Genomic DNA, 26245 nt, shown 5'->3' with positions numbered 1-26245 from the left:
TGGGCCCTTCCCCCCGGTGTCCTGTGGGACTGGGCCCTTCCCCCCCGGTGTCCTGCCCCGTGGGACTGGGCCCTTCCCCCGATGCCCTGTGGGACTGGGCCCTTCCCCCGGTGCCCTGTGGGACTGGGCCCTTCCCCCGGTGCCCTGTGGGACTGGGCCCTTCCCCCCGGTGCCCTGTGGGACTGGGCCCTTCCCCCCGGTGTCCTGTGGGACTGGGCCCTTCCCCCGGTGCCCTGTGGGACTGGGCCCTTCCCCCCGGTGTCCTGTGGGACTGGGCCCTTCCCCCCCGGTGTCCTGCCCCGTGGGACTGGGCCCTTCCCCCGATGCCCTGTGGGACTGGGCCCTTCCCCCGGTGCCCTGTGGGACTGGGCCCTTCCCCCGGTGCCCTGTGGGACTGGGCCCTTCCCCCCGGTGCCCTGTGGGACTGGGCCCTTCCCCCCGGTGTCCTGTGGGACTGGGCCCTTCCCCCGGTGCCCTGTGGGACTGGGCCCTTCCCCCGGTGCCCTGTGGGACTGGGCCCTTCCCCCGGTGCCCTGTGGGACTGGGCCCTTCCCCCGGTGCCCTGTGGGACTGGGCCCTACCCCCGGTGCCCTGTGGGACTGGGCCCTTCCCCCGGTGCCCTGTGGGACTGGGCCCTTCCCCCGGTGCCCTGTGGGACTGGGCCCTTCCCCCGGTGCCCTGTGGGACTGGGCCCTTCCCCCCACCCCCCCCCCCCCCCCCCCGGTGCCCTGTCCTGTGGGACTGGGCAGTCTACAGTTGCAGTATTGACCATTTATGAACCAGTAACATTTTCTGCTTTTACAGAGATGCCATTTTGGTGCAGAGGTGGAGATGAAGGTGTCCCGTTCAATCCCTGCTCTGCGCTGGTAACTGATCTCAGCCACGGCACTAGTTTTACAACCTCAGTGTCCCTGGGTTGGGGCATAAAACCAGTCGGGGCTCCTGCTTCTGCCCAGTGACACCTGCAGGAAGCGGGCGTGCATTCGGGGTAAGGACGAGCTTGCCCTTGGCTGTGATTCCCCTATGGTCAAATAGTCCACGGATACTCACATGCAGCATGGCCACTTGAGTAAAGTATTGTGGGGGGGGTGGTGGTTCTGGCTCCTGTGGAGCCCATACCCCAGAGAGTGTCAGCGCCTTCAGGAGAGGAGAAACTGGAAGAAAGAAAGACTTGCATTTTTATAGCACCTATCATGACCTCAGGACGCCCCAAAGCGCTTTACAGCCAATTTGCGCACAGCAAGCTCCCACAAACAACAATGAGATAACCACCAGATAATCTATTTTTTAGTGATGTTGGTTGAGGGATAAATATTGGCCCAGGACATCAGGGAGAACTCCCTTGTTCTTCTTCGAAATAGTGGCCATGGGATCTTTTACGTCCACCTCAGAGAGCAGACGGGACCTCGGTTTAACGTCTCATCCAAAAGGCGGCACCTCTGACAGTGCAGCGCTCCCTAAGTACTGCCCCTCCGACAGTGCAGCGCTCCCTCAGTACTGGCCCTCCGACAGTGCGGCGCTCCCTCAGTACTGGCCCTGCGACGGTGCGGCGCTCCCTCAGTACTGCCCCTCCGACAGTGCAGCGCTCCCTCAGTACTGCCCCACCAACAGTGCAGCGCTGCCTCAGTACTGCCCCTCCGACAGTGCAGCGCTCCCTCAACACTGCCCCTCCGACAATGCGGCGCTCTCTCAGTACTGCCCCTCCGACAGTGCAGCGTTCCCTCAGTACTGCCCCTCCGACAGTGCAGCGCTCCCTCAGTATTGCCCCTCCGACAGTGCGGCACTCCCTCAGTACTGCCCCTCCGACAGTACGGTGCTCCCTCAGTACTGCCCCTCCGACAGTGCGGCGCTTCCTCAGTACTGCCCCTCCGCCAATGCGGCGCTTCCTCAGTACTGCCCCTCCGACAGTGTGATGCTCCCTCAGTACTGCCCCTCCGACAGTGCAGCGCTCTCTCAGTACTGCCCCTCCGACAGTGCGGCACTCCCTCAGTACTGCCCCTCCGACAGTGCGGCACTCCCTCAGTACTGCCCCTCCAACAGTGCGGCGCTCCCTCAGTACTGCCCCTCCGACAGTGCGGCGCTCCCTCAGTACTGCCCCTCCGACAGTGTGATGCTCCCTCAGTACTGCCCCTCCGACAGTGCAGCGCTCTCGCAGTACTGCCCCTCCGACAGTGCGGCACTCCCTCAGTACTGCCCCTCCGACAGTGCGGCACTCCCTCAGTACTGCCCCTCCGACAGTGCGGCACTCCCTCAGTACTGCCCCTCCGACAGTGCGGCGCTCCCTCAGTACTGCCCCTCCGACAGTGCGGCGCTCCCTCAGTACTGCCCCTCCGACAGTGCAGCGCTCCCTCAGTACTGCCCCTCTGACAGTGCGGCGCTCCCTCAGTACTGCCCCTCTGACAGTGCGGCGCTCCCTCAGTACTGCCCCTCCGACAGTGCAGCGCTCCCTCAGTACTGCCCCTCCGACAGTGCGGCACTCCCTCAGCGTTGCACTGGGAGAGTCAGCCCGGATTATGGGGCTTGAGTCTCTGGAGTGGGACTCGAATCCACGACTTTCTGATTCAGAGTCGACAGAGTGCTCCCACTGAGCCACGGCCAACATTAACTGAAAAATGATGGCCCTAAGGAAAATATAGGAACCTCCTTTCAGGATCCCGGTGTGTTTGTGGATGCTGCAAAGAATCTTCCGATTAATGGACCTCCAATCAAAAGCAAAGCTCTGGGTTTAAACGCGAGCGGTTTCTGAGAGCCCTGTGCAATAGGCACAGTGGATGGGGATGCTCCTTTCTAAGGTGCTGTGGGCCCCATCTCTCTGTGTCTGTCTCCAGCTACAAATGAAATCTCTTCTCTTGAAGGACTCCCTGGCCGCTGAGATCGAAGGAACAATGCGGAAAGGTTTACACGGGGACACTGCGGCATTGCTCGAGAACAGGTAGGAGATGGACACTTGAACTCAGAGCGACGAGGCCTCAACGCTTTAAATGTAGGCCTGAGCATTTAGGCCTGAGGTTTTAGGGCTGAGGATTTGGGCCTAAGAATTTGAGCCTGAGGATTTAGGCCTCAGGATTTGGGCCTGAGGGTTTGGGCTTGAGGTTTTAGGCCTCAGGATTTGGGCCTAAGTGTTTACGACTCAGTGCGAGCTCCTCCTCTGAGAAAGGCAGTGCCCTGTCCCAGAGTTCTGCAGGTCAGGAAGATCTCCGGTTTGATTCCCGGCCTGTGTTGGTGTAGCTGATCTTGGCCTGGGGGGCTGTGGGTTTGTTGAATTTGGTCTCTACCTCTTGGAGGAGCGGTGGAATTGGCCAGGGTTTCTGCTTGATTGTTGCCCCTCTAGAAACATAAGAAATAAGAGCAGGAGTCGGCCATCGGGCCCTCGAGCCTGCTCCGCCATTCAATAAGATCATGGCTGATCTTCTATCTCAACTCCACTTTCCCGCCCGATCTCCATATTCCTTGATTCCCCTAGAGTCCAAAAATCTATCGATCTCAGCCTTGAATATACTCAACGACTCAGCATTCACAGCCCTCTGGGGCAGAGAATTCCAAAGATTCACAACCCACTGAGTGAAGAAATTCCTCCTCATCTCAGTCTTAAATGGCCGACCCCTTATCCTGAGATTATGCCCCCGAGTTCTAGACTCTCCAGCCAGGGGAAACAACCTCTCAGCATCTACCCTGTCAAGCCCTGTAGATGCGTATGTATGTGGGCACCACATATGTGTGTGTGTGTGTGTGTCTGCATACCTACACTGTAAGGGCGGCACCGTAAGGAGAGGCACCGTCAGGTTAGTTATTGTAAAAGAAGCATCATAGGCCAGGCTCCCTCAGGGATTCACCGTCCAGACCACGAGACGGGCGGGTGTTCCATCTTTCTCTTTCTAAAAGGAAGAGAGAAAGGAAGTCTTGTATTTCTCCGGCGCTTTTCCCCACCTCAGGACGTCCCAAACTCCTTCACAGCCAATGAAGTACTTTTTGAAGTGTAGCCACGGTTGTAATGTAGGAAACGCGGCAGCTAATTTGCACAGAGCAAGCTCCCACACACAGCAATGTGATAATGACCAGATAATCTGTTTTTAGTGATGTTGGTTGAGAGATAAATATTGGCCCAGGACACCAGGGAGAACATCCCAGCTCTCTTCGAAATAGTGTCATGGGATCTTTTATATCCACCTGAGAGAGCAGACGGGGCCTCAGTTTAACGTCTCATCTGAAAGACAGTGCAGCACTCCCTCAGTACTGCCCCTCCGACAGTGCGGCACTCCCTCAGTACTGCCCCTCCAACAGTGCGGCGCTCCCTCAGTACTGCCCCTCTAACAGTGCGGCGCTCCCTCAGTACTGCCCCTCCGACAGTGCAGCTCTCCCTCAGTACTGCCCCTCCGACAGTGCGGCGCTCCCTCAGTACTGCCCCTCCGACAGTGCAGCTCTCCCTCAGTACTGCCCCTCCGACAGTGCGGCGCTCCCTCAGTACTGCCCCTCCGACAGTGCGGCGCTCCCTCAGTACTGCCCCTCCGACAGTGTGGCGCTCCCTCAGTACTGCCCCTTTAACAGTGCGGCGCTCCCTCAGTACTGCCCCTCCGACAGTGCGGCGCTCCCTCAGTACTGCCCCTCCGACAGTGCGGCGCTCCCTCAGTACTGCACCGGGAGTGTCAGCCTGGATTTTGTGCCCAGGTCTCTGGAGTGGGGCTCACACCCACAACCTGCTGCCGCGGAGGGCGGAGGTGAGAGCGAGTTGCCCACTGTGCCACCGCTGACAGTCTGTCACGTTCAGGGTGAAGGGTTGATAACACTTTGCTTTCCTCTCCCAGTAACTACAACCGGAGGGTGTTTGAAACAGTCCGGGCGGCCAACCAGGTGGTGAAACTGAAGTCTCGCTCCCAGTCCCCTCAGAACATTCCGGGCTCCAACCCATCCTCCACAGGACCTTCCGGAATCTCCAGCCGCTTCAGCACTCCTCGCGCTAGCTTTTACGGGTCGAATACTTCTATCGGACTGGACGACAAAGTGCAATCGCTAAACCTGGACACAGAGAGCACTCCGTAAGAATCACCTCCTCTACTCACACGTCCCATCTAATCGCAGTAACATCATTGAGTCTCACAGCACAGTAGGAGGCCATTCGGCCCGTCGAGGCCGTGCTGGCTTTTCGAAAGACAGACTTGCATTTATAAACGTCTTTCACAACCTTCGGACGTCCCAAAATACTTTACAGCCAATTAAGTGTTTTTTTTAAAAAGTGTAGTCACTGTTGTAATGTAGGAAACGCGGCAGCTAATTTGCGCACAGCAAGCTCCCACAAACAGCAATGTGGTAATGACCAGAAAATCTGTTTTTTAGTGATGTTGGTTGAGGGATAAATATTAGCCCCAGGACACCGGGGAGAACTCCCCTGCTCTTCTTCGAAATAGTGCCATGGGATCTTTTATGTCCACCTGAGAGAGCAGACGGGGCCTCGGTTTAATGTCTCATCTGAAAGACGGCACCTCTGACAGTGCGGCGCTCCCTCAGTACTGCCCCTCCGACAGTGCGGAGCTCCCTCAGCACTGCCCCTCCGACGGTGCAGCGCTCCCTCAGTACTGCCTCTCCGACAGTGCGGAGCTCCCTCAGTACTGCCCCTCCGACAGTGCGGAACTCCCTCAGCACTACCCCTCCGACAGTGCAGCGCTCCCTCAGTACTGTCCCTCCGACAGTGCGGCGCTCCCTCAGTACTGCCCCTCCGACAGTGCAACATTTAAGGAGTTATTTTACAAATTCCAAAAAAAGTATATTCCACTGAGAAGAAAAGGGTGTAAAAGAAAAGACAGCCATCCGTGGCTAAGTAAAGAAATTAAGGATAGTATTCGACTAAAAACAAGGGCATATAAGGTAGCCAAATCTAGTGGGAGGATAGAGGATTGGGAAAACTTTAAAAGACAGCAAAAAATAACAAAAAGATTGATTAAGAAAGGGAAGATAGATTATGAAAGTAAATTAGCAAAAAATATAAAGACAGATAGTAAGAGTTTTTATAGTTATATAAAAAGAAAAAGGGTGGCTAAAGTAAATGTTGGTCCCTTAGAGGATGAGACCGGGAAATTAATGGTGGGAAATATGGAGATGGCAAAAACACTGAATGAATATTTTGTATCAGTCTTTACAGTAGAGGACACCAAGAATATCCCAACACTTGACAAGCAGGGGGCTATGGGGGGGAGGAGCTAAATACGATTAAAATCACTAAGGAAGTAGTACTTGGTAAAATAATGGGACTCAAGGCGGATAAATCACCTGGACCTGATGGCTTACATCCCAGGGTTTTGAGGGAAGTGGCGGTAGGGATTGTGGATGCATTGGTAATAATCTTCCAAAACTCCCTGGACTCAGCAAAGGTCCCGGCAGACTGGAAAACTGCTAATGTAACACCCTTATTTAAAAAGGGCAGTAGACAGAAGGCTGGAAACTATAGACCGGTTAGCCTAACATCTGTGGTAGGTAAAATTTTGGAGTCCATTATTAAGGAGACAGTAACAGGACATTTGGATAATCATAATTTAATAAGACAAAGTCAGCATGGTTTTATGAAGGGGAAGTCATGTTTGACAAATTTGCTGGAGTTCTTTGAGGAAGTAACATATAGGGTGGATAAAGGTGAACCAGTGGACGTAGTGTATTTAGACTTCCAAAAGGCATTTGACAAGGTGCCACACAAAAGATTATTGCTTAAGATAAAAAATCACGGGATTGGGGGTAATATTCTGGCATGGATAGAGGATTGGCTATCTAACAGAAGGCAGAGAGTTGGGATAAATGGTTCATATTCAGACTGGCAATCAGTAACCAGTGGTGTTCCGCAGGGGTCAGTGCTGGGTCCCCAACTCTTTACAATCTATATTAACGATTTGGAGGAGGGGACCGAGTGTAACACATCAAAGTTTGCAGATGATACTAAGATGGGAGGGAAAGTAGTGAGTGAGGAGGACATAAAAAACCTGCAAGGGGACATAGACAGGCTAAGTAAGTGGGCAGAGATTTGGCAGATGGAATACAATACTGGAAAGTGTGAGGTTATGCACTTTGGCAGGAAAAATCGTAGAGCAAGTTATTATCTTAATGGCAAGAAACTGGAAAGTACTGAAGTACAAAGGGATCTGGGGGTCCTGGTGCACGAAACTCAAAAGGTTAGTATGCAGGTGCAGCAAGTGATTAAGAAGGCCAATGGAATGTTGGCTTTCATTGCTAGGGGGATAGAATATAAAAATAGGGAGGTATTGCTTCAGTTGTACAAGGTATTGGTGAGACCGCACCTGGAATACTGCATACAGTTTTGGTGTCCATACTTAAGAAAGGACATACTTGCTCTCGAGTCAGTACAAAGAAGGTTCACTCGATTAATCCCGGGGATGAGGGGATGGACATATGAGGAGAGGTTGAGTAGATTGGGACTCTACTCATTGGAGTTCAGAAGAATGAGAGGCGATCTTATTGAAACATATAAGATTGTGAAGGGGTTGGATCGGGTGGATGTGGGGAGGATGTTCCCGATGATGGGTGAAACTAGAACTAGGGTGCATAGTCTTAGAATAAGGGGCTGCTCTTTCAAAACTGAGATGAGGAGGAACTACTTCACTCAGAGGGTGGTAGGTCCATGGAATATGCTGCCCCAAAAAGCTGTCGAAGCTACATCATTACATAAATTTAAAACAGAAATAGACAGTTTCCTAGTAGAAAAGGGAATTAAGGGTTACGGGGAGCGGGCAGGAATTTGGACATGAGTCTAGGTTCGGATAGGTCATGGCCCTGTGGGTAGCGGAGCGGGCCCAGGGGCCGTGTAGCCTGATCCTGCTCCTGTTTTCGTGTGTCTAATGCTGTTAGATTCAGGAGATAGTCCTGTCATAGTGGATTGGCGGTTAGGATCAGATCAGCCATGATCTTATTGAATGGCGGAGCAGGCTCGAGGGGCCGATTGGCCTACTCCTGCTCCTATTTCTTATGTTCTTACTCCCTCAGTACTGCCCCTCCGACAGTGCAGCGCTCCCTCAGTACTGTCCCTCCGACAGTGCAGCGCTCCCTCAGTACTGCCCCTCCGACAGTGCAGCACTCCCCTGGGCGTGTCGGGCTGTTTTTCTGTGCTCAAGTCTCTGGAGTGGGACATGAACCCACAACCTTCTGACTCAGGGAGCTCTCCATTTAGTCCCACTCCCCGGCTCTTTCCCCACAGCCCTGTGAATTTTTCCCCTTCAAGTATTTATCCAATTTCCTTTTGAAAGTTACTATTGAATCTGCTTCCACCGCCCTTTCAGGCAGCACATTCCGGATCATAAGAACTCGCTGCGTAAAAAACATTCTCCTCTCCCCTCTGGTTCTTTTGCCAATCACCTTCACTCTGTCCTCTGGTTACCGACCCTCCTGCCACTGGAAACAGTTTCTCCTTGTTTACTCTGTCTAAACCCCTCGTAATTTTGAACACCTCCCCGTAATCTTTTCTGCTCTAAGGAGAACAATCCCAGCTCCTCCAGTCTCTCTACATAACTGAAGTCCCTCATCCCTGATACCATCCTAGTAAATCTGCCCAGCACCCTCTCCTAGCTAGTGACCCCAGCTGGCGTAAGGTGCGGGCAGGAGTGGGCTGGGTTGCAATGGCCTTGATTGTGGAATAGCCTTTGACAGGGCGATCCTGGATGTGAGGAATGGCCTCTTGTCGAGGGTGTCCAGCAACGTTCCCTCTAAGCTGCGCGGCCCTGCGGCGCTCTGGACCTCCCGCGCAGACTGCTCGCCGGCTTTGCAATAGGAAAACCTGCACATGCGCAGTATTTTGAATGGGCTACGCCCCCAAAAAATGAACGGGAACATTGGCAGCTGTGGGTGGGAGGGGTCAGTGGGGTCACCCAGCTTACGTGGGACCGTTTGGTCAAAGCGTTCACTTTCTCTGACTTGAGGTCGAACCTTTGTTTCAGAGAGGAGGAGTTTGAGCGGAAGCCGGGCACGCCCGGGACTCCAGGATGTCGGGACCTGCAGGCCGCGTTGCAGCGATTGTCGCTGCGGCAGGAGGCGGCCTCGGATAAAACGCTCCTCGAGGAGCGGGACCAGAAACAGAAGAGCCTGACCAGCGACGAGCCCTTGTCCAGCGGCCTCCTGACCCCAGCCGAGAGCATCCTGTCGACGGGGACCAACTATTCCGGGAGCTCGGGGCTGACCGGTTACTCCGTGAGCTCCCGCCCCAACTGCCCGGATAAACTGAAGATCGTGAAGCCATTGGAAGGTGAGGCCTGTGACCCTTGACACTGACCCTACAGTTTACTCTCTCACCCTTGACACTGACCCTACAGCTTACTCTCTCACCCTTGACACTGATCCTGGAGTTTGCTCTCTGACCCTTGATACTGATCCTACAGTTTACTCTCTGACCTTTGACACTGATCCTACAGTTTACTCTCTGACCTTTGACACTGACCCTACAGTTTACTCTCTGACCTTTGACACTGATCCTACAGTTTACTCTCTGACCTTTGACACTGATCCTACAGTTTACTCTCTGACCTTTGACACTGATCCTACAGTTTACTCTCTGACCTTTGACACTGACCCTACATTTTTCTGTCTCTTCTGGTTTTTATCTCTTTCTCTTTTGCCAAACTTCTTTGTCCCATATTTTTCTCTCCGCTGATTTTCTTCTCGCTCTTCCTATTTCTCTCTCTCCGTCCCTTCCATTAATCACAAATTCTCACACTCCAACTTTTTTGTCTTTCTCTTTCGAATCTGTTCTCTCTGTTTCCATCTCTCTCTTGCTTCTCTTCTCATCTCTATCCCCTTTCCTTCTTTTCCTCCCTTTCTTTCCCTGCCTCCCCAACTCCTTGCTTCCTTCCACGTGTTCTCTTCCCATCTTTTCTCTCTCTCTCTCTGTCTCTCTCTGTCTCTCTCTCTCTCTCTCCCTCTCTCTCTGTCTCTCTCTCCCTCTCTCTCTGCCTCTCTCTCTCTCTCTCTCTCTCTCCCTCTCTCTCCCTGTCTCTCTCTCTCTCTCTCTCTGTCTCTCCCTCTGTCTCTCTCTCTCTCTCTCTCTCTCACCTCCAATGCCACCATCGCTGTCTCCTCATTGTGTCCCTCCCTCCCCCCTGTCTCGGACTCTGTGCTCGGTTCTGACTGTTCTGTCTCTGCCTCAGGGTCAGTGACTCTCCACCAGTGGCAGCAGCTCGCTCAGCCAAACCTCGGGGGGATCTTGGATGCTCGGCCTGGAGTCCTCACCAAAGATTTCTGCCAACTGGACATCGACATGGGGGAGGTTTACAACCTCAACGATTTTGAAGAAGATGAAACAGACTTCGGCTTGTTCCAGGAACTGGCAGCAACGCTACCCGTCCCAACCAAAGCAGACCCCTTAGGTAAGGGAAGGTCATAGAGAGATCCTGGTATACACCACACCCCTCACTGTAACACTGATATAACCCACACCCCTCACTGTAACACACTGATATACCCCACACCCCTCACTGTAACACACTGATATACCCCACACCCCTCACTGTAACACACTGATATACCCCACACCCCTCACTGTAACACCGATACACCCCACACCCCTCACTGTAACACACTGATATACCCCACACCCCTCACTGTAACACACTGATATACCCCACACCCCTCACTGTAACACTGATATAACCCACACCCCTCACTGTAACACACTGATATACCCCACACCCCTCACTGTAACACCGATACACCCCACACCCCTCACTGTAACACACTGATATACACCACACCCCTCACTGTAACACTGATATAACCCACACCCCTCACTGTAACACTGATATACACCACACCCCTCACTGTAACACACTGATATACCCCACACCCCTCACTGTAACACTGATATAACCCACACCCCTCACTGTAACACTGATATAACCCACACCCCTCACTGTAACACACTGATATACCCCACACCCCTCACTGTAACACTGATATACCCCACACCCCTCACTGTAACACACTGATATACCCCACACCCCTCACTGTAACACACTGATATACCCCACACCCTTCACTGTAACACACTGATATACCCCACACCCCTCACTGTTACACACTGATATACCCCACACCCCTCACAGTAACACTCTGATATACCCCACACCCCTCACTGTAACACCGATACACCCCACACCCCTCACTGTAACACACTGATATACACCACACCCCTCACTGTAACACTGATATAACCCACACCCCTCACTGTAACACTGATATACACCACACCCCTCACTGTAACACACTGATATACCCCACACCCCTCACTGTAACACTGATATAACCCACACCCCTCACTGTAACACTGATATAACCCACACCCCTCACTGTAACACACTGATATACCCCACACCCCTCACTGTAACACTGATATACCCCACACCCCTCACTGTAACACACTGATATACCCCACACCCCTCACTGTAACACACTGATATACCCCACACCCTTCACTGTAACACACTGATATACCCCACACCCCTCACTGTAACACACTGATATACCCCACACCCCTCACTGTTACACACTGATATACCCCACACCCCTCACAGTAACACTCTGATATACCCCACACCCCTCACTGTAACACACTGATATACACCACACCCCTCACTGTAACTCTGATATACCCCACACCCCTCACTGTAACACTCTGATATACCCCACACCCCTCACTGTAACTCTGATATACCCCACACCCCTCACTGTAACTCTGATATACCCCACACCCCTCACTGTAACACACTGATATACACCACACCCCTCACTGTAACTCTGATATACCCCACACCCCTCACTGTAACACTCTGATATACCCCACACCCCTCACTGTAACACACTGATATACACCACACCCCTCACTGTAACACTCTGATATAACCCACACCCCTCACTGTAACACACTGATATACCCCACACCCCTCACTGTAACACTCTGATATAACCCACACCCCTCACTGTAACACACTGATATACCCCACACCCCTCACTGTAACACTCTGATATACCCCACACCCCTCACTGTAACACTCTGATATACCCCACACCCCTCACTGTAACACTCTGATATACCCCACACCCCTCACTGTAACACACTGATATACCCCACACCCCTCACTGTAACACACTGATATACCCCACACCCCTCACTGTAACACACTGATATACCCCACACCCCTCACTGTAACACACTGATATACCCCACACCCCTCACTGTAACACACTGATATACCCCACACCCCTCACTGTAACACACTGATATAACCCACACCCCTCACTGTAACACTGATATACCCCACACCCCTCACTGTAACACTCTGATATACCCCACACCCCTCACTGTAACACTCTGATATACCCCACACCCCTCACTGTAACACTCTGATATACCCCACACCCTCACTGTAACACTCTGATATACCCCACACCCCTCACTGTAACACACTGATATAACCCACACCCCTCACTGTAACACTCTGATATACCCCACACCCCTCACTGTAACACTCTGATATACCCCACACCCCTCACTGTAACACTCTGATATACCCCACACTCCTCACTGTAACACTCTGATATACCCCACACTCCTCACTGTAACACTGATATAACCCACACCCCTCACTGTAACACTGATATAACCCACACCCCTCACTGTAACACTCTGATATACCCCACACCCCTCACTGTAACACTCTGATATACCCCTCACCCCTCACTGTAACACACTGATATATCCCACGCCCCTCACCGTAACACTGATATACTCCACACCCCTCACTGTAACACTGATATACCCCACACCCCTCACTGTAACACACTGATATACCCCACACCCCTCACTGTAACACACTGATATACCCCACACCCCTCACTGTAACACTCTGATATGCCCCACACCCCCCACTGTAACACACTGATATACCCCACACCCCTCACTGTAAGACTCTGATTTACCCCACACCCCTCACTGTAACACTCTCTGATATACCCCACACCCCTCACTGTAACACCCTGATATAACCCACACCCCTCACTGTAACACTGATATACCCCACACCCCTCACTGTAAGACTCTGATTTACCCCACACCCCTCACTGTAACACTCTCTGATATACCCCACATCCCTCACTGTAACACTGATATAACCCACACCCCTCACTGTAACACTGATATAACCCACACCCCTCACTGTAACATTCTAATATACCTCACACCCCTCATGGTAACACTCTCTGATATACCCCACACCCCTCACTGTAACACTGATATACCCCACACCCCTCACTGTAACACTCTGATATGGCACACACCCCTCACTGTAAAACTCTGATATACCCCACATTGTAACACGCTGATATACCCCACACCCCTCACTGTAACACTCTGATATACCCCACACCCCTCACTGTAACACTGATACACCCCACACCCCTCACTGTAACACTCTGATATACCCCACACCCCTCACTGTAACACTCTGATATACCCCACACCCCTCACTGTAACACTGATACACCCCACACCCCTCACTGTAACACTCTGATATACCCCACACCCCTCACTGTAACACTCTGATACACCCCACACCCCTCACTGTAACACTCTGATATACCCCACACCCCACACTGTAACACCCTGATATACCCCACACCCCTCACTGTAACACTCTGATATACCCCACACCCCTCACTGTAACACTCTGATATACCCCACACCCCTCACTGTAACACTCTGATATACCCCACACCCCTCACTGTAACACTCTGATATACCCCACACCCCTCACTGTAACACTGATATAACCCACACCCCTCACTGTAACACACTGATATACCCCACACCCCTCACTGTAACACACTGATATACCCCACACCCCTCACTGTAACACACTGATATACCCCACACCCCTCACTGTAACACACTGATATAACCCACACCTCTCACTGTAACACTCTGATATACCCCACACCCCTCACTGTAACACACTGATATACCCCACACCCCTCACTGTAACACACTGATATACCCCACACCCCTCACTGTAACACACTGATATACCCCACACCCCTCACTGTAACACTCTGATATACCCCACACCCCTCACTGTAACACACTGATATAACCCACACCCCACACTGTAACACACTGATATAACCCACACCCCTCACTGTAACACTAATATAACCCACACCCCTCACTGTAACACACTGATATACACCACACCCCTCACTGTAACACTGATATAACCCACACCCCTCACTATAACACACTGATATACACCACTCCCCTCACTGTAACACACTGATATACCCCACACCCCTCACTGTAACACACTGATATACCCCACACCCCTCACTCTAACACTCTGATATACCCCACACCCCTCACTGTAACACACTGACATAACCCACACCCCTCACTGTAACACTGATATAACCCACACCCCTCACTGTAACACTGATATAACCCACACCCCTCACTGTAACACACTGATATACCCCACACCCCTCACTGTAACACTGATATACCCCACACCCCTCACTGTAACACTCTGATATACCCCACACCCCTCACTGTAACACTGATATAACCCACACCCCTCACTGTAACACTGATATAACCCACACCCCTCACTGTAACACACTGATATACCCCACACCCCTCACTGTTACACACTGATATACCCCACACCCCTCACTGTAACACACTGATATACCCCACACCCCTCACTGTAACACACTGATATATCCCACGCCCCTCACTGTAACACTGATATACCCCACACCCCTCACTGTAACACACTGATATACCCCACACCCCTCACTGTAACACTGATATAACCCACACCCCTCACTGTAACACTGATATAACCCACACCCCTCACTGTAACACACTGATATACCCCACACCCCTCACTGTAACACACTGATATATCCCACACCCCTCACTGTAACACTGATATACCCCACACCCCTTACTGTAACACTGATATAACCCACACCCCTCACTGTAACACTGATATAACCCACACCCCTCACTGTAACACTGATATAACCCACACCCCTCACTGTAACACTGATATAACCCACACCCCTCACTGTAACACTCTGATATACCCCACACCCCTCACTGTAACACTCTGATATACCCCTCACCCCTCACTGTAACACACTGATATATCCCACGCCCCTCACCGTAACACTGATATACTCCACACCCCTCACTGTAACACTGATATACCCCACACCCCTCACTGTAACACACTGATATACCCCACACCCCTCACTGTAACACACTGATATACCCCACACCCCTCACTGTAACACTCTGATATGCCCCACACCCCCCACTGTAACACACTGATATACCCCACACCCCTCACTGTAAGACTCTGATTTACCCCACACCCCTCACTGTAACACTCTCTGATATACCCCACACCCCTCACTGTAACACCCTGATATAACCCACACCCCTCACTGTAACACTGATATACCCCACACCCCTCACTGTAAGACTCTGATTTACCCCACACCCCTCACTGTAACACTCTCTGATATACCCCACATCCCTCACTGTAACACTGATATAACCCACACCCCTCACTGTAACATTCTAATATACCTCACACCCCTCATGGTAACACTCTCTGATATACCCCACACCCCTCACTGTAACACTGATATACCCCACACCCCTCACTGTAACACTCTGATATGGCACACACCCCTCACTGTAAAACTCTGATATACCCCACATTGTAACACGCTGATATACCCCACATCCCTCACTGTAACACTCTGATATACCCCACACCCCTCACTGTAACACTGATACACCCCACACCCCTCACTGTAACACTCTGATATACCCCACACCCCTCACTGTAACACTCTGATATACCCCACACCCCTCACTGTAACACTGATACACCCCACACCCCTCACTGTAACACTCTGATATACCCCACACCCCTCACTGTAACACTCTGATACACCCCACACCCCTCACTGTAACACTCTGATATACCCCACACCCCACACTGTAACACCCTGATATACCCCACACCCCTCACTGTAACACTCTGATATACCCCACACCCCTCACTGTAACACTCTGATATACCCCACACCCCTCACTGTAACACACTGATATACCCCACACCCCTCACTGTAACACTCTGATATACCACACACCCCTCACTGTAACACTGATATAACCCACACCCCTCACTGTAACACACTGATATACCCCACACCCCACACTGTAACACTCTGATATACCCCTCACTGTAACACCCTGATATACCCCACACCCCACACTGTAACACTGATACACCCCACACCCCTCACTGTAACACACTGATATACACCACACCCCTCACTGTAACTCTGATATACCCCACACCCCTCACTGTAACACTCTGATATACCCCACACCCCTCACTGTAACACACTGATATACCCCACACCCCTCACTGTAACACTCTGATATACCCCACACCCCTCACTGTAACACTCTGATATACCCCACACCCCTCACTGTAACACACTGATATACCCCACACCCCTCACTGTAACACTCTGATATACCACACACCCCTCACTGTAACACTGATATAACCCACACCCCTCACTGTAACACACTGATATACCCCACACCCCACACTGTAACACTCTGATATACCCCTCACTGTAACACCCTGATATACCCCACACCCCTCACTGTAACACACTGATATACACCACACCCCTCACTGTAACTCTGATATACCCCACACCCCTCACTGTAACACTCTGATATACCCCACACCCCTCACTGTAACACACTGATATACACCACACCCCTCACTGTAACACTCTGATATAACCCACACCCCTCACTGTAACACACTGATATACCCCACACCCCTCACTGTAACACTCTGATATAACCCACACCCCTCACTGTAACACACTGATATACCCCACACCCCTCACTGTAACACTCTGATATACCCCACACCCCTCACTGTAACACTCTGATATACCCCACACCCCTCACTGTAACACACTGATATACCCCACACCCCTCACTGTAACACACTGATATACCCCACACCCCTCACTGTAACACACTGATATACCCCACACCCCTCACTGTAACACACTGATATACCCCACACCCCTCACTGTAACACACTGATATACCCCACACCCCTCACTGTAACACACTGATATAACCCACACCCCTCACTGTAACACTGATATACCCCACACCCCTCACTGTAACACTCTGATATACCCCACACCCCTCACTGTAACACTCTGATATACCCCACACCCCTCACTGTAACACTCTGATATACCCCACACCCTCACTGTAACACTCTGATATACCCCACACTCCTCACTGTAACACTCTGATATACCCCACACTCCTCACTGTAACACTGATATAACCCACACCCCTCACTGTAACACTGATATAACCCACACCCCTCACTGTAACACTCTGATATACCCCACACCCCTCACTGTAACACTCTGATATACCCCTCACCCCTCACTGTAACACACTGATATATCCCACGCCCCTCACCGTAACACTGATATACTCCACACCCCTCACTGTAACACTGATATACCCCACACCCCTCACTGTAACACACTGATATACCCCACACCCCTCACTGTAACACACTGATATACCCCACACCCCTCACTGTAACACTCTGATATGCCCCACACCCCCCACTGTAACACACTGATATACCCCACACCCCTCACTGTAAGACTCTGATTTACCCCACACCCCTCACTGTAACACTCTCTGATATACCCCACACCCCTCACTGTAACACCCTGATATAACCCACACCCCTCACTGTAACACTGATATACCCCACACCCCTCACTGTAAGACTCTGATTTACCCCACACCCCTCACTGTAACACTCTCTGATATACCCCACATCCCTCACTGTAACACTGATATAACCCACACCCCTCACTGTAACACTGATATAACCCACACCCCTCACTGTAACATTCTAATATACCTCACACCCCTCATGGTAACACTCTCTGATATACCCCACACCCCTCACTGTAACACTGATATACCCCACACCCCTCACTGTAACACTCTGATATGGCACACACCCCTCACTGTAAAACTCTGATATACCCCACATTGTAACACGCTGATATACCCCACACCCCTCACTGTAACACTCTGATATACCCCACACCCCTCACTGTAACACTGATACACCCCACACCCCTCACTGTAACACTCTGATATACCCCACACCCCTCACTGTAACACTCTGATATACCCCACACCCCTCACTGTAACACTGATACACCCCACACCCCTCACTGTAACACTCTGATATACCCCACACCCCTCACTGTAACACTCTGATACACCCCACACCCCTCACTGTAACACTCTGATATACCCCACACCCCACACTGTAACACCCTGATATACCCCACACCCCTCACTGTAACACTCTGATATACCCCACACCCCTCACTGTAACACTCTGATATACCCCACACCCCTCACTGTAACACTCTGATATACCCCTCACTGTAACACCCTGATATACCCCACACCCCACACTGTAACACTGATACACCCCACACCCCTCACTGTAACACACTGATATACACCACACCCCTCACTGTAACTCTGATATACCCCACACCCCTCACTGTAACACTCTGATATACCCCACACCCCTCACTGTAACACACTGATATACCCCACACCCCTCACTGTAACACTCTGATATACCCCACACCCCTCACTGTAACACTCTGATATACCCCACACCCCTCACTGTAACACACTGATATACCCCACACCCCTCACTGTAACACTCTGATATACCACACACCCCTCACTGTAACACTGATATAACCCACACCCCTCACTGTAACACACTGATATACCCCACACCCCACACTGTAACACTCTGATATACCCCTCACTGTAACACCCTGATATACCCCACACCCCACACTGTAACACTGATACACCCCACACCCCTCACTGTAACACACTGATATACACCACACCCCTCACTGTAACTCTGATATACCCCACACCCCTCACTGTAACACTCTGATATACCCCACACCCCTCACTGTAACACTCTGATATACCCCACACCCCTCACTGTAACACACTGATATACCCCACACCCCTCACTGTAACTCTGATATACCCCACACCCCTCACTGTAACTCTGATATACCCCACACCCCTCACTGTAACACACTGATATACACCACACCCCTCACTGTAACTCTGATATACCCCACACCCCTCACTGTAACACTCTGATATACCCCACACCCCTCACTGTAACACACTGATATACACCACACCCCTCACTGTAACACTCTGATATAACCCACACCCCTCACTGTAACACACTGATATACCCCACACCCCTCACTGTAACACTCTGATATAACCCACACCCCTCACTGTAACACACTGATATACCCCACACCCCTCACTGTAACACTCTGATATACCCCACACCCCTCACTGTAACACTCTGATATACCCCACACCCCTCACTGTAACACACTGATATACCCCACACCCCTCACTGTAACACACTGATATACCCCACACCCCTCACTGTAACACACTGATATACCCCACACCCCTCACTGTAACACACTGATATACCCCACACCCCTCACTGTAACACACTGATATACCCCACACCCCTCACTGTAACACACTGATATAACCCACACCCCTCACTGTAACACTGATATACCCCACACCCCTCACTGTAACACTCTGATATACCCCACACCCCTCACTGTAACACTCTGATATACCCCACACCCCTCACTGTAACACTCTGATATACCCCACACCCTCACTGTAACACTCTGATATACCCCACACTCCTCACTGTAACACTCTGATATACCCCACACTCCTCACTGTAACACTCTGATATACCCCACACCCCTCACTGTAACACTCTGATATACCCCACACCCTCACTGTAACACTCTGATATACCCCACACTCCTCACTGTAACACTCTGATATACCCCACACCCCTCACTGTAACACTCTGATATACCCCACACCCCTCACTGTAAGACTCTGATATACCCCACACCCCTCACTGTAACACTCTGATATACCCCACACCCCTCACTGTAACACTCTGATATACCCCACACCCCTCACTGTAACACACTGATATACCCCACACCCCTCACTGTAACACACTGATATACCCCACACCCCTCACTGTAACACACTGATATACCCCACACCCCTCACTGTAACACTCTGATATACCCCACACCCCTCACTGTAACACTCTGATATACCCCACACCCCTCACTGTAACACACTGATATACCCCACACCCCTCATTGTAACACTCTGATATACCCCACACCCCTCACTGTAACTCTGATATACCCCACACCCCTCACTGATATACCCCACACCCCTCACTGTAACACTGATATACCCCACACCCCTCACTGTAACACTGTGTTATATTTAAGACACACGTTGTACTGAGTACACCCTTCCCTCTCGGAGAATCTGACATAGAACAGATCTCAGTTAGTTTCTCTCCCTTTCCCTAACTGTGACCCATGACCCCTGCCTCTGTATCTGAGACTCACATTCCTTCACTTATCTCTACCTGTCTCCTAATTCCTTCACTATCCTCCTCCCCGTCTCTGCACCGCCCAAACTTTGACGTCTCTCTCCCTCTGTGCCCGTGTCCTCCTTCCCTCCTGGGAGCCATCCCTCCGCTCGTTAAACGCCCCGCTCCTCCCATTGGTTCCCGGTGTTGTGCGGAGGTGCAATACGGTGGTTCGTTGTTACCTCGTGCTGTGCAGTAACATCTGTCTGGTTTCAGTTACAGCCTATCAGTCCACCAACCGACTGCCCGACACCCAGTCCACCTACACCTTCACCACCTGCCGCATCATGCACCCTTCTGACGAGCTCACCACTGTGACACTGAGGTAAGAGACTGAGTGGGCAATGGGGGGAGGGGAGGGGGTGTAGTATGACCCTTGACTGCGGGTTTCAGCTCATGTACGGTGCCCCTATGTTGGCGTTGAACCTGTGATCTAAGCATGGTGCTTCTACAGTCCCCACTTTGACAGTTGTCAGGCCTGGGAAATGGGTGACTCTGTTTTAAAAGAAAAAAAGATAGAATTTTAATTTTTACAGCGCCTTTCACGGCCTCAGGACGTCCCAAAGCTCTTTACAGCCAATGAAGTACTTTTGAAGTGTGGTCACTGTTGTAATGTGGCAAACACGGCAGCCAATTTGTGCACAGCAAGCTCCCACAAACAACAATGTGATAATGACCCCCAATGGTGTCTCTCAGAACCTACAGGTACCAGTGGAGAGATGGAGTTTGGTGGGTCCTGGTGATATATTAATGATATAACGTGCCAATTACAACATTGCGCTCTCATATCGCCGGCAGAATCAGTTCGCACATCTTCCCTCCTGCTGTTTCTGCACCAGTCACACGGGATCTATTTTGAGGGGGAGGGCTCGTAGTTTTCGGAACCCAGTGTGAGAATCTTAACGGGTGGCTGTTGTTGGAGCTGATTCCAGCTGAGAGCTGCAGCTCGCTCACATCACATCTCCACGCCGCCACTCCCACTGCGGGAGGAATTGGTGAAAAGATTAATGCTGCATGCTCCATATTGGACAAGAGCCGTGAGAGATGAGTCTACAGTATTCTCGGCCTGTCCCTTGCCCTCCCCTCCCCCTCCCTCCCCGCACCCCCTCAGCCCACCCTCCCCGCACCCTCTCACACCCCTCCCCTCCCCCTCCCTCCCCACACTCCCTCAGCCCACCCTCCCCGCACCCCCTCACACCCCTCCCCTCCCCCTCCCTCCCCGCACCCCCTCAGCCCTCCCTCCCCGCACCCTCTCACACCCCTCCCCTCCCCCTCCCTCCCCGCACCCCCTCAGCCCACCCTCCCCTCCCCCTCCCTCCCCGCACCCCCTCAGCCCACCCTCCCCTCACGCCCCTCCCCTCCCCCTCCCTCCCCGCACCCCCTCAGCCCACCCTCCCCGCACCCCCTCACACCCCTCCCCTCCCCCTCCCTCCCCGCACCCCCTCAGCCCACCCTCCCCGCACCCCCTCACACCCCTTCCCTCCCCCTCCCTCCCCGCACCCCCTCACACCCCTCCCCTCCCCCTCCCTCCCCGCACCCTCTCACACCCCTCCCCTCCCCCTCCCTCCCCACACCCCCTCAGCCCACCCTCCCCTCACACCCCTCCCCTCCCCCTCCCTCCCCGCACCCTCTCACACCCCTCCCCTCCCCCTCCCTCCCCACACCCCCTCAGCCCACCCTCCCCTCACACCCCTCCCCTCCCCCTCCCTCCCCGCACCCCCTCACACCCCTCCCCTCCCCCTCCCTCCCCGCACCCCCTCAGCCCACCCTCCCCTCACACCCCTCCCCTCCCCCTCCCTCCCCCTCCCTCCCCGCACCCCCTCAGCCCACCCTCCCCGCACCCCCTCACACCCCTCCCCTCCCCCTCCCTCCCCGCACCCCCTCACACCCCTCCCCTCCCCCTCCCTCCCCACACCCCCTCAGCCCACCCTCCCCGCACCCTCTCACACCCCTCCCCTCCCCCTCCCTCCCCGCACCCCCTCAGCCCACCCTCCCCGCACCCCCTCAGCCCACCCTCCCCTCACACCCCTTCCCTCCCCCTCCCTCCCCGCACCCCCTCCCCGCACCCCCTCCCCGCACCCCCTCAGACGTACCCCATTCCTTCCCTCCCCTGTTCCTCACCCACTCCCCGCACTGCATCCCCTGCATCCCCGCACCTCCGTACCCCTCCCCCACTCTCGGGGAGGCTGATGTGCGGCCCCCACACCCTGGAGTGAATGCTGCTGCTTTGACTGAGGATTTGCTAACGGAATGTTGTCTTTATCCCAAATACAGGCAGAAAAAGCCGTGGTACATGCACTTGCTGAAAGTTTAAGGAGTGTTGAATCTCGAAGTAAGACCTGTGGTGTTTGCTTCCCAGTGTCGAGCGTCAGCCCCTAGAGTAGAGTTTCCTCATGTAGAGCACCAGCCTCTCCCTTAGAACATCTGCTTCTCCTATAGAACATCTGCCCCACTTGCCCCACCCAGCAGCCTGGGCCTCCCTCCATCGGGCTTAATGAACAATTGCTTCATTTGGTGAAAGCTGTTTCCATTAACTCCCTGGGTCGCTTTTCACTCCGTTCGCCTGGGGTTAATGTATTTATCCAATTTTCTTTGAAAGTTACTATTGAATCTGCTTCCACCGCCCTTTCAGGCAGCGCATTCCAGATCATAACAACTCGCTGTGTAAAAAAACTCTCCTCATCTCCCCTCTGGTTCTTTGCCAATTACCTTCACTCTGTGTCCTCTGGTTACCGAGCCTCCTGCCACTGGAAACAGTTTATTCCTAGGTACTCGATCAAACCCCTTCATGATTCTGAACACCTCTATTAAATCTCCCCTTAACCTTCTCTGCTCTAAGGAGAGCAACCCCGGCTTCTCCAGTCTCTCCACAGCTGGGTCATTATACTGAGCCTCAGTGCTTTGATGGGGTGGAGGTCAGCCAGGGTTCCTGCTCCTGCTCATTGTTCGAAGACTCCCTGCGGGAATGCCGCTCATGTCTGGCTGAACGATGAGGACAGGGTCAGGCTCGAGTCTCATGTCCCCCTGTAACACGGGTGGTATCGGCCGCTCCACGCCTCTCCCCATTTCCTCATTGACTTCAATAGAAAGAAAAGAAAAAAGAAAGACTTGCATTTCTATAGCGCCTTTCACCATCTCCGGACGTCCCAAAGCGCTTCACAGCCAATGAAGTGTTTTTGAAGTGTAGTCACTGTTGTAATGTAGGAAACGCGGCAGCTAATTTGCGCACAGCAAGCTCCCACAAACAGCAATGTGATAATGACCAGATAATCTGTTTTTTTAAGTGATGTTCGTTGAGCGATAAATATTGGCCCCAGGACAATAAGTTAAAATGGAAATGGGGAGGGGTGTGTAACAGGCGGCTGGATCAATGTTGTTCATTTTACACTCTCACCAAAAGTCAACATTACCCCAGCATCCTCTTTATTGAACAATATCTCTTTTACTTTCAGTGTTAACAAAAGAAGCCCTTGTGTCTCGCACGTGCTCATGAGTGTCACTGTTATATCATCGAAAGCCTCACTCCTGGTGATCTGTATCCAGGGCTGTCTCGCTCCGCCAGGCTGCCTGGGATGGTTATCACCGTCTCTGGCACCAGGTTTTAAAGACTCGAACGGGCTTCCCCCGCTCCTTGCTCTAACCAAACCGATGTCTTGCCGTGATTCAGTCCTGTGACGGATTCTTCTGTCGTTATATGTCAAACCTCCTGTGTTGTGTGACTAGCAGAGTGTGATTTAAAACACTAACATCACCTACTTTCCAAATTAGAAGCCACCTTCTTGAGCCTAGCCCAGGAGGTAGATGGCACCTTCTCACCTGAAAGTGGCATGGTGTTCGGACCCTTGCTGGGAAGGGGTGAACTGTCGAGCTATTGGCTGCCCTGTTTCAGCAGCTTGTAAACAGGCAACTTTGAAAAGTTCTCTCTTCTGGTTTGTCTTCAATTGAGTTGTGAAGGAAGAACAAACTGAAAGCAATGGGAGACTATGGGGTGAGGGTGAAGGGAAGCAGTGATAAGGGAATTGGCCGAATTATCACTTTGCACAAAAATATTTAGCAACCGCTTTCTCCAATTCAAACCCCCCAGACGGTGGCTTCTAGTGCCGAATCTGGGCTCATGTTCCCTCCTGTGTGCTCATATGGAGATGACTGCACCTTAGTGACCGAGCCAATTATTTAACACCTCGCTAGTGACGTCGTTGTGTTGCCTGTGCACCGCGGTTTTAAGAATCTGCTTCCTGGTCGGGTGTACGGATTGGCTGAACCTTCAAGACCCGTGATATAAAATGTGAATGAAACATCCAACCAAGTACAACTAGATTCCGGCTCGGTCATTGCTCTGCGGCTTTGGGATATCTGATATATGGCGACCTGATCGAGGTCTTTTAAGATTATGAAGGGGTTCGATAGGGTAGATGTAGAGAAGGTGTTTCCACTTGTGGGGAAGACCAGAACTAGGGGCCATCAATATAAGACAGTCACTAATAAATCCAACAGGGAATTCAGGAGAAACTTCTTTACCCAGAGAGTGGTGAGAATGTGGAACTCGCTGCCACAGGGAGTGGTTGAGGCGAATAGTGTAGATGTATTTAAGGGGAGGCTCGATAAACACGAGGGAGAAAGGAATAGAGGGTTATGCTGATAGGGTGGGAGGAGGCTCATGTGGCGCACGGACCAGTTGGGCCGAATGGCCTGTTTTTGGGCTGTAAATACTGTGAAATAGTTCATTTTCAGTCTGAACCCTGAGTTTGTGACTTTAATATTTTTGTTAAATTTATTTGACTTCCTCTTGTTCTATTATGCTTCGATGTTCTGGGTCGAATTTCACCAATCTTACTCGCCTCTCCTGCTTAACACCATCCAGTGGAATGGGCTCTGACAAAGGGAAGAAAATAAAACGTAAGGTTTGGAACTAGATTTAAACAAGGGATCCATTTAGGTCTCATTAAAGAATTGATCAGCTGTTAGAATCGAATTTAGCCTCTGGACTAACTTATCAGGATGCTCGTCTATGGAAAATATTAGTATCTACAAAAGCTAGCGATATATCTTTGCCCATGCAATGACTGCGTGGGGTTTTGGGGTTGAGGTTAGATGGGTTAAGAATGGTCAAGCAGCAATCATGAGTTGGCGTGGATTGGAGTTGATTGGTTGGGGTCGTGGTGAGGTGAAAGGTGTAGGATTACACCAAGAGTGATTGGGAAGAGTCGTGTGGAGTTGAGTTTGGTTCGTTTGCCGTGAGATTGATTGGTTAAGTTTGAGGTTTGGTGGGGTTCGGGTTGATTACATGAGGTAATTCTGAGTCAGGCTGGATTGAGGTTGGATTGAGGTTGAGGACAGCTGAACTGATGCTGGTTTTGTTGGATTGAGCTTCATTGCATTGTGATTGGTTGGGTAGGATTCGGTTGGGTTCGGTTTGGTTGATGTTCATTGGATTGGGTGGGTTGGGGTGAGAGTGGTATGGCTCCTAATATATTAACACTTACACACTTCAATATGGCAACTGTGGTATCTAAATGTTCGCCTGAAAAGTATGGTCTAAATCAGTAGTG

General features: G+C 51.9%; 1 protein-coding gene across 1 annotated transcript in view; it reads left to right on the top strand.

Moving 5' to 3' along the window:
• hap1 (huntingtin associated protein 1) overlaps positions 1 to 26245 on the top strand; it is a 69512-nt gene that overhangs the window by 40005 nt on the left and 3262 nt on the right. The window contains exons 10-14 of the mRNA XM_085966089.1: positions 2856 to 2932; positions 4803 to 5033; positions 8928 to 9232; positions 10131 to 10349; positions 20913 to 21021. Coding sequence (XP_085822215.1) covers positions 2856 to 2932; positions 4803 to 5033; positions 8928 to 9232; positions 10131 to 10349; positions 20913 to 21021 — 941 coding nt within the window. The remainder of the gene's footprint in view (positions 1 to 2855; positions 2933 to 4802; positions 5034 to 8927; positions 9233 to 10130; positions 10350 to 20912; positions 21022 to 26245) is intronic.

This window comes from Somniosus microcephalus, chromosome 24 (assembly GCF_052327205.1).
Source record: "Somniosus microcephalus isolate GS21.2 chromosome 24, FLI_Smic_1.0, whole genome shotgun sequence".
Taxonomy (NCBI): domain Eukaryota; kingdom Metazoa; phylum Chordata; class Chondrichthyes; order Squaliformes; family Somniosidae; genus Somniosus; species Somniosus microcephalus.
This window is presented reverse-complemented; position numbering and strand designations above follow the sequence as displayed.